The 13,507-nt window shown below is 39.9% G+C and overlaps 1 protein-coding gene across 2 annotated transcripts in view; it reads left to right on the forward strand.

Moving 5' to 3' along the window:
• cdin1 (CDAN1 interacting nuclease 1) overlaps positions 1-7,460 on the forward strand; it is a 77,190-nt gene extending 69,730 nt beyond the window's left edge. For both annotated transcript variants that reach the window (XM_051133613.1, XM_051133614.1), the window contains exon 12: positions 7,039-7,460. In XM_051133613.1, coding sequence (XP_050989570.1) covers positions 7,039-7,174 — 136 coding nt within the window. In that variant the 3' untranslated portion in view covers positions 7,175-7,460. The remainder of the gene's footprint in view (positions 1-7,038) is intronic.
• The last annotated feature ends 6,047 nt before the right edge of the window (positions 7,461-13,507 follow it).

A 13,507-nucleotide genomic window follows, 5' to 3' on the forward strand; every position in this document is an offset into this window, starting at 1 on the left:
ATTCACCCATCCTCTTGTTCTGCCCGTCACCTCGGCTCTCCACGCTGTCATTGCGGAGGAAATGATGTGGCTAAATCTGGAAGTGCCATCTCCACAGTCATTATCACAGACAGGTCAGGCGTTTATTGGGTCTCACCTCACCGATAGCCTGGCGATCATTAATCCATAAGCACGAGATAATGAGCGCTGAACAGATTTATGCAATTACGGCCACACGGCAGATAGAGCGGCTCTCTTTAGCCTAACGCATTAATGAGCTTATCAATATGTGTCGCGGGTTCAGGGTTCGAGCGGCCGTTAGCCGCCCCTGATGGGACTAAATGAGACGTGAGCTGCGAAGGCCCAGAGCGCCTCTCGTCCGCAGGGTCACGGATGTTTCCGAGGCTTTTAGATAGAACGCTTTAATCCTGCTTTAATCTCGGACAGCCACGCCACTGGAGGTAAATTTCACTTCCTCTGCGTCGCGTCCGGATTGAAACCTCATCAGCGGCTGGAAAATAGAAGCATAAACATGTCTTGCAGAGTTATACCTGAAGGAAGATTGCTTGCTCTTTATGGCTGTCCGTTCCAGCTTAATTACAGCGATTGTGTTTTGCTTATTGGTGGCCGACGGGCTCGTCAATAAGGGCAACTGAATGCAGAAGGAAACCTCTCCAGCATCATCACAGTGTCACAGGCATGTCAGGATGTTCACCTTGTGATATTTATGGAGTAGGACACGCTGTTTATTTATCGTGGGCTGTGTGGCGTCCGTTCGAGGCCGTGTCTCATGCTCTCTTTAAACATCCTGTTTGTGCGAAGGCTTTTTTTTTATTATCGTGACCATGCTGCTGAATGCAGGCCCCCGGGCCGGTCCAGTAAAATATGCGAGACGCAGGTTGCGTGCTGATATCGCTTCGCTCGCAGCCTTGAGTCCCTCCCGCCCCCTGCAACCCGGCTCAAGCTCTATAAATAAACACCAATTAATCAGCAGCTGAGAGGAAGCCCTGACCGGAGCGCTGACGCCACCAGCCTCTGCTCGGGCCCTCTGATACTGGAGGACGACATACGGACGAGCACTGAATCCTTACTCTTTGTTGAGTTGATGTGCTCATCTTACAGAAGCATAAATGACGTCGAGTCGCCGTCGAATCATCAGTAAGTCACTGTAGGTGCACCATCCCTTCACCGAGCCGGTTTCAGTATGTTGAACCTGCTGCTCCAGCACAGCCTACATATACATTCACTTAGATACATTTGAGCACAGAGTTTCATTTCAAAATGCTCTTTGTCCACACTGGTGTTTTCAAGTGTTTCTCATCCACACTGAAACATAACACGGTCACTATATTAGCAAAACATCTCATCACTCGCTGGTGCATCCGAATCACACTTATTCAGCATTCCATGTGTGGCCTAAAGCACATCTGCCTTCATGTTTTGTCGCAGGACAGCAATTGAGAGTAATGTTTTTTTTTTTAATTGCAGGAATGTAATATGAAGATTGTACAAAGTAACCAGTGCTGGGTAGTAACGGGTTGCATGTAATCTGGATTAAATAATCAGATTCCAAAAGCGGTACGGGTCAGTACAGTACAGTACGATTTGGGACCGAACACCCTGATCCAGCTTGCGTTTCCACCACCAACTTGATGGGCATGGTGTATGAAAGTAGTGATTGATGATAAAGCGCTACAGTAAGCACAACTCTGCCTCTTTTTGTTAAATGTCAGTTTTAAGGAACAATAACAGCCATTATAAAAGTGTAAATACAAAGTATAAGAGGCTTATATAAGAGGAAATAAAGACAAAAGCAAACAATTTAGTCAATCGTTCTACGGTAAAGCTCAAAATACATATATAAACACTACTTTGTGCTCAGCTGAAACGATACGACCAGGAACAAATAATAGATTCATGAGACCGATGATTGCCTGTTAATATACCCAAAACGAATTGTAGCTCATGTTTAATCACTACGGAGACATCAGAGCCAGCGGCAAATGTCAGAAGGACTAGCCGAGGTAAGGCTGCTCTGGGCGGATACGTGAGCACTGCGCGCCCGTGATCGCCTGGAGCTCTCAAATCGGCATAGCAAATTTTCAAATAGACGCTATCTTTATAAATAAACTGCAGATTTAAGTTTTAAACAAATACATTCTCACCTGAAAAACTCTTAAAACTACATTTCATAACACAATAACAGTAATATTTTGGAAATTATGTGGGCTTTTGGGCAATAACGTTTCACAAGTCCACAAGAACAGACAAGAACGCTCACTGAGAAACGGCTGTTGTCTGTGGGAAAATCTAAAATTATACAATACGATGTTATATGTTTTGTGTTTGCGCACTCCGATGTAAATAAGCCCAACACATATGAGCAGCACAGCAGAACGAGTGAAGGAGACGCTTTGTCCTCTTGTAGCACGCACAAGTGACCATTCTAGTCAATCAACGTTCTGCAGTGAGTGTAGCTCCACCCATTTGGTACTCTTTGCTGTGCTAGGTACCCCAACGGAAGGGTACCAAAAAAGTGGTATAGTACGGTTCGCAACTTTTGACAATGGAAACGGACATAATTGCGCACCGAACTGTACCTTTCTGAACAGTACCACTCGGTAGAAATGAGCCATTATTCAGAGTATATTACGTTTTAAATGCTCATAATCAGATTACACTTACTTTTTTATTTAATTCACACAATGGCAGTAAATTATTCATAATTTTTGGTTTCTCCCTAATTGTTCTTTTTTTCTCTTTTAAATTTTCTTTTCTAAATCTTACTGTGTCATACCATTTAACTTGGACTATATTTACAAATGTCATGTACGTTTGCAAACCATGCTTCTGAAACTGAGGGGAAAGCATCTTTCAAGCAATTAGACCATGATTAAAATGAACAATTATGCAAGCTTCTAAATATAGCTGTGAAACACAATGTGATCATCATATCCAGTGACCTTCAGTGACTGTTGATTCTGTAAGTCTGGACAAAAATATTTCAAATTACACTTTGCCCACGTAATGTCAGTGCTGTTTTCAAGTTTATTAATGTTCTTTAAGGTAATGCAGAGATTTCCAAATGTTTTTGTCAGCCAAACCCCTTTAACATAAAATATTTACTTGAAGTATTTCTGAGGAAGTTAATAAACTTTAATAATTAACACATTCACATGTTCACAGTTCTCTAATGTCAGTTAATGGTCACATTGACATGCAGGTAAATAAAAATATTTCCATTTTTAATGGTGTTTAAAGTGTTTAAATGATTTTTATTTGACATTTTTATTATTTAATTCATTATCTTTTTATAAACTCACAAACTCACTGCAGTTCTTACATTAAAGCCTAGTCTGGGAAACCCTGCTGTAAACTACTTTCTGCTTTCATTTTTTTATATCACTATGGTACATTTAATGGTAAATTTAAAACAATTTAGATTAGAAAAAAGTAATCTTAGTAATTAGATTACATTACCTATAATGGGTAATCTAGATTACGGTCTGCGCCGATATATACTGTAGCACCATTGCAGTTTCGGTGTCTTGAGTTCAAGTCCTGGCTCGCAGACCTTTCCTGATCCCGCCTCCCTCTCTCTCTCCCACCTGTCAACTAACCATTCTATCCTGATAAAGGCCAAAAAACAAAAAAAAACGCCGAAAATAAATCTTGGAAAAAAAAAATTCTAGATTACATTACTAAAAACAGACTACAATTTGTAAGTAATCTAGCCAGCACTGAAAGTAACACATTTAGCAACACTGTGAATAGTGAGCAGCACATAACAGGCACACACTGGTGTCTGTGTCAGTGTTTTCAAGTGTATGCACTTGGGAGAGTGTCTTCAAAAAGCTTAATTTTAGCAGGATAAAAACATGATCTCAGTGTGGACAGGAAGCCAAAATGTAGAGGAAAGGATGAGCCTTCAAATGAATCCTGATTGGAGTAGATTAATCTGAGACTCTTGGGAAGGCAGCAGCAAGCAGTGGATGAAGTGTTCTCAGGTGGAAACCTCACCAACATGTGATTTCTGTGCTGTAATCTCTTAACTGACCTTGGCTGTGCCGTTATATACAATTTTTCAACTGTATGATGACACCATGCTGGAAAAAAAAACCTGCGGTTTTAGCAGCATACGCACGGGCTCACCAGAATTGTCTGTCAAGCTGTTTACATACAGAGCAAACCATCCATGTTGAATGGAACAGAGCAGAACCACTTCAGAATGACAGTAGAGACACTCAAACAACATGACTGGACAAAAATAAAGAATATCCAGAATGCTTGAGTGAGGAAACCTGAAGTAGTCTTTGAATGCGGTGTGCCGCGGATGGCGCGTCACTCTCGTTTCTGTGAGGTGAAAATAGCCTCGATCGGAGGGACGTTCACATTTCAGCGCAGCATGTTTAGATGTCAGCGCGCTCCCGCTCGCACGAAGAAAGGTATCCTCTGGAAGCTGCCAAGATCCGGCGGGCGAGCAGAGATGACACCGCGGAGGGCTGTAATTAGTTATTCAATTACGCCGCGATTATGTGTGTGCATCGATGGGGAGGAGGCCACTCAAACGCCGGCTTACTCTCTCAGCACCTCCTTTCGGCTTTTTGTTCTTAAGTGCTGCGCTCTCATTAAAATGCCTTTTTAACCAGCATGGCACCTGCTTTAAAATCAAATGCGGGGCGCTCGTTACGCCTAATGGCAGCGTGTCTGCCAGCGACGCTCTCAGCGGCATCCCACTCTCTCCGCCCGCCAAAGCCAACGCGCTCCAAATTAGCTACATTTCACAAACAATTTCACCGACTCGTTACGCAGTTAGATGTTTATTGGAAGATCACTGACTTCCCCCGAGCGATACTTGTGCCAGATTTAGGTGGCGAAGCGGTGGCCCACATAATAGACCTCGATTATAATTGGAGCCCCGTGTCCGTTTATGCCTTTATTTATGGAACCTTTGCATTGAAGTACGGCGGCTTTTGTGTTTTCGCCTTCAGAACGAAAGCCGTTCGGACGCCTCCCTTGGGGCTTACGGGCGCGTCTATTTAACCCGAGACCCTTCGCCGCCGCCGGTGCGCTCTGTTATTTGCTCCCGAAAGCTCGTTGGCTTGCGTTGGGTTTGTTTTGTACCCCTGACCTCATGATATCAGATGAGCTGATGAAGTCAACTTCTTGTTTTCCCTTCCTTGTTTTCTCATCAAAGCCCTGCACTCAGTAGAAGAGCATGAATCCTCTCAACCCATCTGATGTTAGCTATGATAAATCAATATAGGGAGGTGATTTCAATTTAACGCAAGCAAATCAGAGCTACTGTACAGCAATAGGAGATTTATTTCTTTCGAATACTATTAAAGTAAAATGGGGCCTATTACAAATAGCATTTATGCGACCACATCAGCGTTCCTGGAGGCGCAGAAACAAGATTTTGGATGATGATGTTGATTCAGGAACGGTGTTGGGAAACTGCAAAATGCAATTAAAATTAATATATTCTCTCAGGTTTGTATTCCTTTTTTAACATAGCCTATTAACAGTCCCCAGATTATTAAAAAAATTACACATATTTTTAAAAAAAAAAAGAGATGGCATGTTATCTACAAAAATAAAGACTGTTATAATTGGTGAATTAGAAAGCCATTAATTTTACTTTTTCAAAATGTTAGAGAGTCCATAGATACGGAATGATGGAAATTTAGAAAAATGTAATAAAAAAAGAATATAAGAAAATACATGAGAATGAAGCTTAAAAACTGCACAAAATGCATTCTAGATTTAGTTTGTTGTTGTTGTTGCATAAAATATCAATATAGGTCATGATTTCTTTTAAAAACTGTCAGTCTGTGCTTTTATAATAAATAATATACTGCTTAAATGAGATATAAAATGTATTGTGTGTTAAATGGCATACAGTATATATTGTGATTAAATCCGGTCTTGTGGTGATTTTTCATGAACGCATGTAGTTCGTCACGTTAACAAATGAACAGTTGTTGTTTCACATGCAGACAGGCTTTCACCAATATTTAAATATTTATATTTTCTTTGTTGCTCTTTTCTGATCTTGGTTTAGTTTGTTTAGTCTGTGAAATCATATCCTTCTCACAAAAGTGGCCGTTATTCAGAATACCACCGCTGTTTCTGTTTGGGCTCAGTTTGACTCAGTGTGGAAAAATACAGTAAGACTAATGTAAGTAGGCAGCTGTCAGGAGTGAATGTGTGTAATGTGCTCAATAATCGCTCTCTGACACCTCAAAGAACGCTTGAACTTTTGATGACGTCTCATAGGGTTACAGTATATGAACTATCAGCCCGACACGTCAGTGTTAAGTGTGTTTTTCAAGCTCTTAAAATGGCCTTGAGAGCTCAGAGCCTTAACAGAACATGAGGGTTAATTAGTTAAAAACAACACTGTAATAACTCTCACTTGATGAAGTGTGTTTTTCCAGATGTGCGTTAGTGAGATCACAGCTCTGTCTTATCTGATCATCAGCACTTCTCACAAGGTTTCTTGGCTTCTTTCCTTCTCCAGATCTCATCCCATCCTCCATACGCCTCACCTCTCGTCTTATAGCATGTCAATGTTTACATTGTACCTCCACGACATTTCCATAAAAAGGATGGGAATCTCGTACAAACCGAGGGAGCCGTTCGCGTTTCTTCGGTGATGAACCTGCGCTGCGTCTGTAAGGACTGTTAGTTTTGGCTCGTTCTTTGAGTCAGGATACGGGACTGTAAATCAGCGTGTGATAAAGAGAGCGCAAGACTTCACATGTGCACTTTAAATTGAGCTGTAACCTGAGCGTCTGATCGAACGGCACACAGCGAACATTCGCTGCCTGAAATCTCCAGCTCCAATCTGATTGGATGACCTGATGCCATTTCCAAGTACTGTTAAAAAAAAAAACAGTGTAATTGGTTGCTGTTGATGTCAGTCTTTCTTCACCTGTGTCAGTGGGCAGTTTCACGTGAGACTGAGGTTTAGGGGAAAATTAGCTTCTGTTCAGAGAAGCAGATTTTTCAGATATTTCTTTAGAAAACTAATCTTTTCTCTCCCTTCGTCTCCAGGTTCGGTCCCGGCCTGGTCATCTACTGGTATGGCTTCATATCTGAGCTGGACTGCCAGCGGGACAGAGGGATCCTGCTGAAAGACGGCTTCCCCTCGGACATCGTAACCCTGTGTCAGGGGCCGGCGCGGAGCTGAGTCTGACCCGTCACGGGGCCGTTTGTTGGTGTGGATGTGAATCCGGAAGCAATTTAGCTTTCCTGCAGCGCGAGACTCCTGGCAAACATCTGCCGTGAACTCCGGCTGAACTCCAGCGGCTCGGGGGAGAAAACACGGCGCCTCAAATCCTGCCGAGAGGCCAGGTAACGCGCGCCGCTCTTATCTGCCCTCTGAGCGCCGGACAGAGCGGAGTTTGCTCAGAGACGTCCATGGGTGAGGGTTTGGGATTGTTTGCGTTCAATAATAAAGTTGTGAATTCTCCATATATTCGGTGTCGAGTGTCTGACTATCTTCTGAAGCTTTCTTGAAGTCGAGTCCAGAGTGACGCTCTCCAAAACTTCCTCTTCCTCTCTGAGCCTTTAAGAGCTGTGGAGAGATAGCAGAGAGATCTCGAGAGCTTCCCGTCTGTGCACTATTAACCCTGTGACGTCTGACGTATGAAATACAGTCGGAAAACGTGTTTTGTCATATCAAGCATCAAGCTTTTATGGCTCATATAGTTTGAAACTCTGAAAATATGGAAGAAAAAACTGATATTTACAGTATATAATGAAATTCGGATGCTTGTAACGTAAATCAATGAAATCTTAATGACAGTAGAGCAGATACTTGCATAAAATGGTGTAAATATCAGTGTCCACTCTGTATCTCCAGTAAAATGTCTGCGTAAGATGAGATTGAAATGATCCAAACATATAATGCAATGCAATCCAATGATGATTGAGAGATGAACAAATAAACGTTCCTCAAAAGATGTGAGATGTTTTGGAGGCTTGTGAAGATCATTCCTCCACTGAGGAACAAATGTTCCTCAAAAGATCCTGATGATCAGATTTGAGACTAAAAAAAATAGTTCATGGAGAACCGAGTTAAGCCAAGCTGCTTCAGTATTATTGCAGTTATTCTGATATTAACTTGATAAAAATCTGTCAAGATTTGACAGCAAAAACACACATGTGAAGCAGCAGCTGAAGGTGGACGTTTGTACAATTACACTAAAAGAGCTTTTACTGGATAAAAAAAAAACTCTCAGAAGTAGACTGGAGTAGATTGTGTGTGAAACAGGTTAATCAGCAACGTTTGATCATGTTGACATTATAAATGTGTATCAAATGTGATACAGTAGCTTTATAGGGTTATTGAGGTCCAGAGCCACAGTGACCTGTATCTGTGTCTCATTTTTAACCCCTCACTCATCATCTACTGTACAGATCTGTGCTGTGAAACCGCAGTAAAGTGTTGCCTTATTTGTGACCCTTCATCTCTAACCCTAGAAGCGGGTCTCACCCGGGCCCCAAACACAAAGGCCCTCAGCGCCCTGTTAATGTCTAGCTCTTAACAGAGTAAAGAAAAAAGTAAAAACACGGTAAACAGGCGAGTCAGTTCCTCTGGAGAGCTTCCTGTCATTGTGTTGGTGACGCTGTAGTACACGAAAGAGCCTATAAATTAGATTGTGCTCTGAACGTCCTGGTGTTTCTGAACAGCATCTGCTTTCAGTGTTGGGATTTGAACACCGGTGGTCTTGAAGCGTGATGGGTTTGATGTCACAAACTCTCATTAATGTAAAGCAACATTAAAAGAATAGTTCGTGCAAAAATTAAAACTCAGAAAATAAAGTACAAAAGCTGTCACTGGGGTGGATCCTTTCAAAAGTTACTAATGTGTAGCATTTCGGTACTAAAATGTATGTTTAAGGGGTAAATAAGGTCAAAAGTGACAGCTATTGTGCCTTTGTTCTGAGAGTGCAGAAGACTTTCATTTGTCTTCAGACACATAAAGATATTTCAGTGAAACCTTGCTGAAGATTCTTGGTTCTCCAAGTTCAGTAAAAGTCCAAGTAAGATTTAAGGGGAAAAAAAACAAACAAAACAAAAGACCTCATTAAAGATTTTTATTTCAAATAAATCATGTTCTTTTGAACTTTTGGTTCATCTGTGAATCTTTAAAAAATAATATACAAACAAAAATCCTGGGCAGCACAACTGTTTTCAACATTGCTAATAATCATAAATGTTTGTTGAGCATCAAATCAGTATATCAGAATGATTTCTGAAGGATCATGTGACACTGAAGACTGGAGTAATGATGCTGAAAATTCAGCTGTGCATCACAGAAATAAATTACCGTTTAACAGACATTCACATAGATAGCAGCTGTGTTAAACTGTAATAATATTTCACATTTTTACAGTATTTTTCACTGGATTTGATGTCTTTAATGACGTGAAGGTGAGAAAATGGTGACAAAATATTAATTTTTAGGTGAACTATTTGTTTAATGCAGAAGGTTGTATTTATCCCAGACTCTGCCAGATCAACACATGAAACAGCGGTGAGCGGCTCACACAGATCGTGAACGCACCGGTTTGAGAGCGGCTGATGTTTGGAGGAACAGGAAGCAGATCTGCAGTGATTAGCAGCTGTTTCTGCTCAGTCATTAACATATTCATCTCTCAGCAGAGCAGCAGGTGTGTTATGAAGTGCTGCTGGACGTTTAGTTCTGCTTCACTCTCACACACTTCACACACACACACACTCACATTCTCTGCTGGCAATTAACTCTGGCTTTTCTGATCGTCTTTCCGTCGCAGCTGAGATTTCGACTGTTTAATAAGGCCACATCAGTGGTCAAACGTACAGCAGAGCAAAACAACGCCTCAAACTCTTACCAAACCAAACTAAATAAATATTAGCCCTCTTTAAATTAAATGAAACAGACTCAACAAAATATGAGCCGTGTTATTTTGCATGACAGGTTGGGACTAAAATAACGTTTTGTAGTTATGGATAAATTCTGACTACTATAGCTAAAATGTACCCCTTTTGTATGTCTCATATACTAAAATGTTATTCTCAATGAAATAACTGAGACAAAAACTTGGACTGGAAGGTTGATCTTGGTAAGTAAAAAATGTCTCACCAAGGCTGCGTTTATTTGATCAAAAGTACTGTAATACTGTTAAACATTAATACAGTTTAGAACAGCAGCTTTCTATGTGAATATCTGTTAACTGTCATTGATTTCTGTGATGCAGCTGAATTTTCAGCATCATTACTCCAGTCTTCAGTGTCACATGATCCTTCAGAAATCATTCTGATATGCTGATTTGCTGCTCAACAAACATTTCTGATTATTAGCAATGATGAAAACAGTTGTGCTGCACAATATTTTTGTGGAAACTCTCATACATTGTATTTTTCAGGATTCACAGATGAATAGAAAGTTCAAAAGAACAGCATTTATTTGAAATAGAAATCTGTTGTAAAAATGTCTTTAGTGGCACTTTTGATCAATTTAATGCATCCTTGATGAATAAAAGTATTCTTTTTTCTTTATTTTTTCCTTCACTTACGGACGACCAAGTTTTGAACACGCTGTTAGGTGGAGTTTCTGTGTAAATGCTGTTCTATTCCGTGTACGTTAATCACAGTTGGTTTCCAGTTGTGTTGTCAGTGAAATTTGATTGTTGAAATCATGGTATTACTGTAAGTGCTGCAGGACTAGAGAGACGTTTGTTCTACTCAATCCTCTTCTGTCTGATTGTTTATGTGGGAAGTGAAAGATCTCAGACGGTTCTGCTGGGAAACTGTTCCTCACACAGTCTTCGGTGGCTGTCGTCGGCTGTGGCTCTCGTCCGCCTGTCAGTGGATGTTTGCGTTGATTGTTCTGCATTATTGTGTTTGGCTGGAGGGATTCAGTCCGGCCCCTAAAGGTCAACGGCACGAGTGGCATTTGGGCTCTGACAGGCAACCCACATTCACTGATCTTCATGTTCTGTTGGAGGCTGATCATCTGTCCATGAGCTGCAGTCAGAGAACGGCAAACGCTCCGAGACGTGACTGCTGGAGAATGGGCTTCAGTTTCTGCGTTAGCCTTCACACACACACACACACACACACACACATTCACTCAGCTCAAGTCAATCGCACTGTTTGTTTCACACCTGTGTGTGTGTGTGTGTGTAAAAACAACAAGATAAATAATAAACAGAGGTTTGTTTGTTTTGAACTGTAAAATTGCTGAACATTTTAGCGTTAGCTTATAGTATTTAAAGCTAGCTGTATGTAAAAACAGAAGTCGTCTATGGAATGTGTCCATTTATCTATGATTTCTGCCCATGTCAACATGACACACATACGATATATAATGTTTACTCTAAGTGGAGCTTAAAAACCTTAACTTCTTTTTTTTTTGGAAATACTTTTTTCTCAGTTATATATTTAATGTCTATCTGGATGTATGTGCAGAATGATTAAGTTTTGTTTTTTTCAGGTTCTAATTATTAATGTGTATACACAACTGTATTATAATGCCATGAGTGTAATGTATTTACATGCACCTCATTATTAATGTGTTTTTCCACAAGTGATTGCTGTCTGCTTGTGCAATTTAGCATCAGAACATAAGCAAATAATTCTGCTGAATTACCTGTGAACATCTGAAGCATTTGTGTGTGTGCATTGTGCTCTTCAAGTATGTTATTTTCTGTTCTGTTTCTTTTTCAAATTCAGACACTTTTCTTCATGCTTAAAGAAATATGATGTCACAATTTGAGTGATTCTACATAAAATTAGACATTTTGTATTGTACCTCTCAATCTGCATTGTATCTGTGAGTGTTTTCTGACTGTGTTTGTGATTCTCCTGGTCTGTTGGTGGTCTGAGATGCTTCATGTCATAGTTTTAGACTCACTGCTATTTATTGGTGTGTGTGTGTGTGTGTGTGTGTGTGTGTGTGTGTGTGTGACAGACTGAAGCAGCTCCTGACAGCAGCTCCAGCTTTCAGCACTGATGATTGGGGCTGCTAACGGGATCTGCACTGTCACACACACACTGCTCTGTAAATGAGGACATAGCATAGGTTTTTTTTATTATTATTATTATTATTTTTAATAGAAAGCTAGTAGCAAATAAGTACAGATTCACTCCAAACATTCACTACCAAAAAATTATGCATTAAAAAAGAAAAGAAAAGAAAAGAAAAATTATGTGTATTTGTGATTTCATTTTTTATACTGAGAATGTCCCAAAGAAATTCAGGCACTTCTGGAGGTTAATTGTGGCCCAAACTAGAAATAAACACACACTCAGCTTTATTCTAGTCGATTCAGACACATTTCTTCTTGTCTTCTTTTTTATGTATTATTGCAGAAAATTCCGTATGTTGTCTTAAAGGTTTTTATAATACCGCTAATAATAATAATAATAATAATAATAATAATAATAATAATAATATTATTATTATTATTATTATTATTATTACAGTTTTACGGGTGTGCTTATTGTATTTTCTTGCTCTTTAAACGGCTGCGATTAAATGTGATGCAAAATAAGAAGATTCTGAAAAATCATAATTCTCCGATGTAAATGCTGTTGACATTTTCAGATAAAGGTTTTGGAGGAAACTCACGGCTTCGCTGACATTAATACGTTGCAGTTCATTCACACGCCACAATTAATGACATTTACTGTCAGATAATAATGTCACATAAATAACACGGATCGTCATTATATTTCGATGCTTATAATCTTTAATACCGGTTGACCCGTGAGTCACACGGATGATCTTCTGAGATGTTCAGCTTCACCTCCCGATCATGTCTTCAGCCTTCATTAAACATCATCATCATCCTCCTCCTCCGTTCATTCACACGGCAGGAATCAGACGAGATGATTTGATTCGATTATTTATGCAGTTTCCGTGAACGTGTGTGGGGAATGAGCTTTGTCACGATGCGGTTCGTTTTTATCACAGATATTTTCCTTTCGTTCGGATCAATTAGACAAATGAAGGAATGAGATTAAGAAATACTTCTTCACTTCTGTGCATTCATGTATAGTTTCACCCAGAAGGGGTCGCTGCGATATTGGGCCCCGGGGTTTGTTCTCTCTCACAAACACTCACATACACACTATTTCAGACTTTTGTCAAACACACAGCCTTATATATATATATATATATATATATATATTTCGTAGCCTTTGAAAAAATGTTTCAGTAATCAATATTTTTGCTTCTCTGTCTTTATAATGAATCCTTAATTCGATCAAACACTGATGAAAATCCCACAGAAATGTACGGCCATTTTGTGCTTCTGCTATTTATCTATTTATTTCATTATTAAGATTATTATTATTATTATTGCCATATACAATAACAATAGAAATACATTGAAATTCAATGAGAAATACTCCATTTTGTGCTTCTGCTGTGTGACCTCTGATCGCTGGAAATTCTTCATCACTGATCAACATTAATTACGAGATTACCGAGAATGTATGTCGGGTAAATTAACCCATGTAATATAAAACA

This window comes from Labeo rohita, chromosome 17 (genome assembly GCF_022985175.1).
Source record: "Labeo rohita strain BAU-BD-2019 chromosome 17, IGBB_LRoh.1.0, whole genome shotgun sequence".
In the NCBI taxonomy this organism is placed as follows: domain Eukaryota; kingdom Metazoa; phylum Chordata; class Actinopteri; order Cypriniformes; family Cyprinidae; genus Labeo; species Labeo rohita.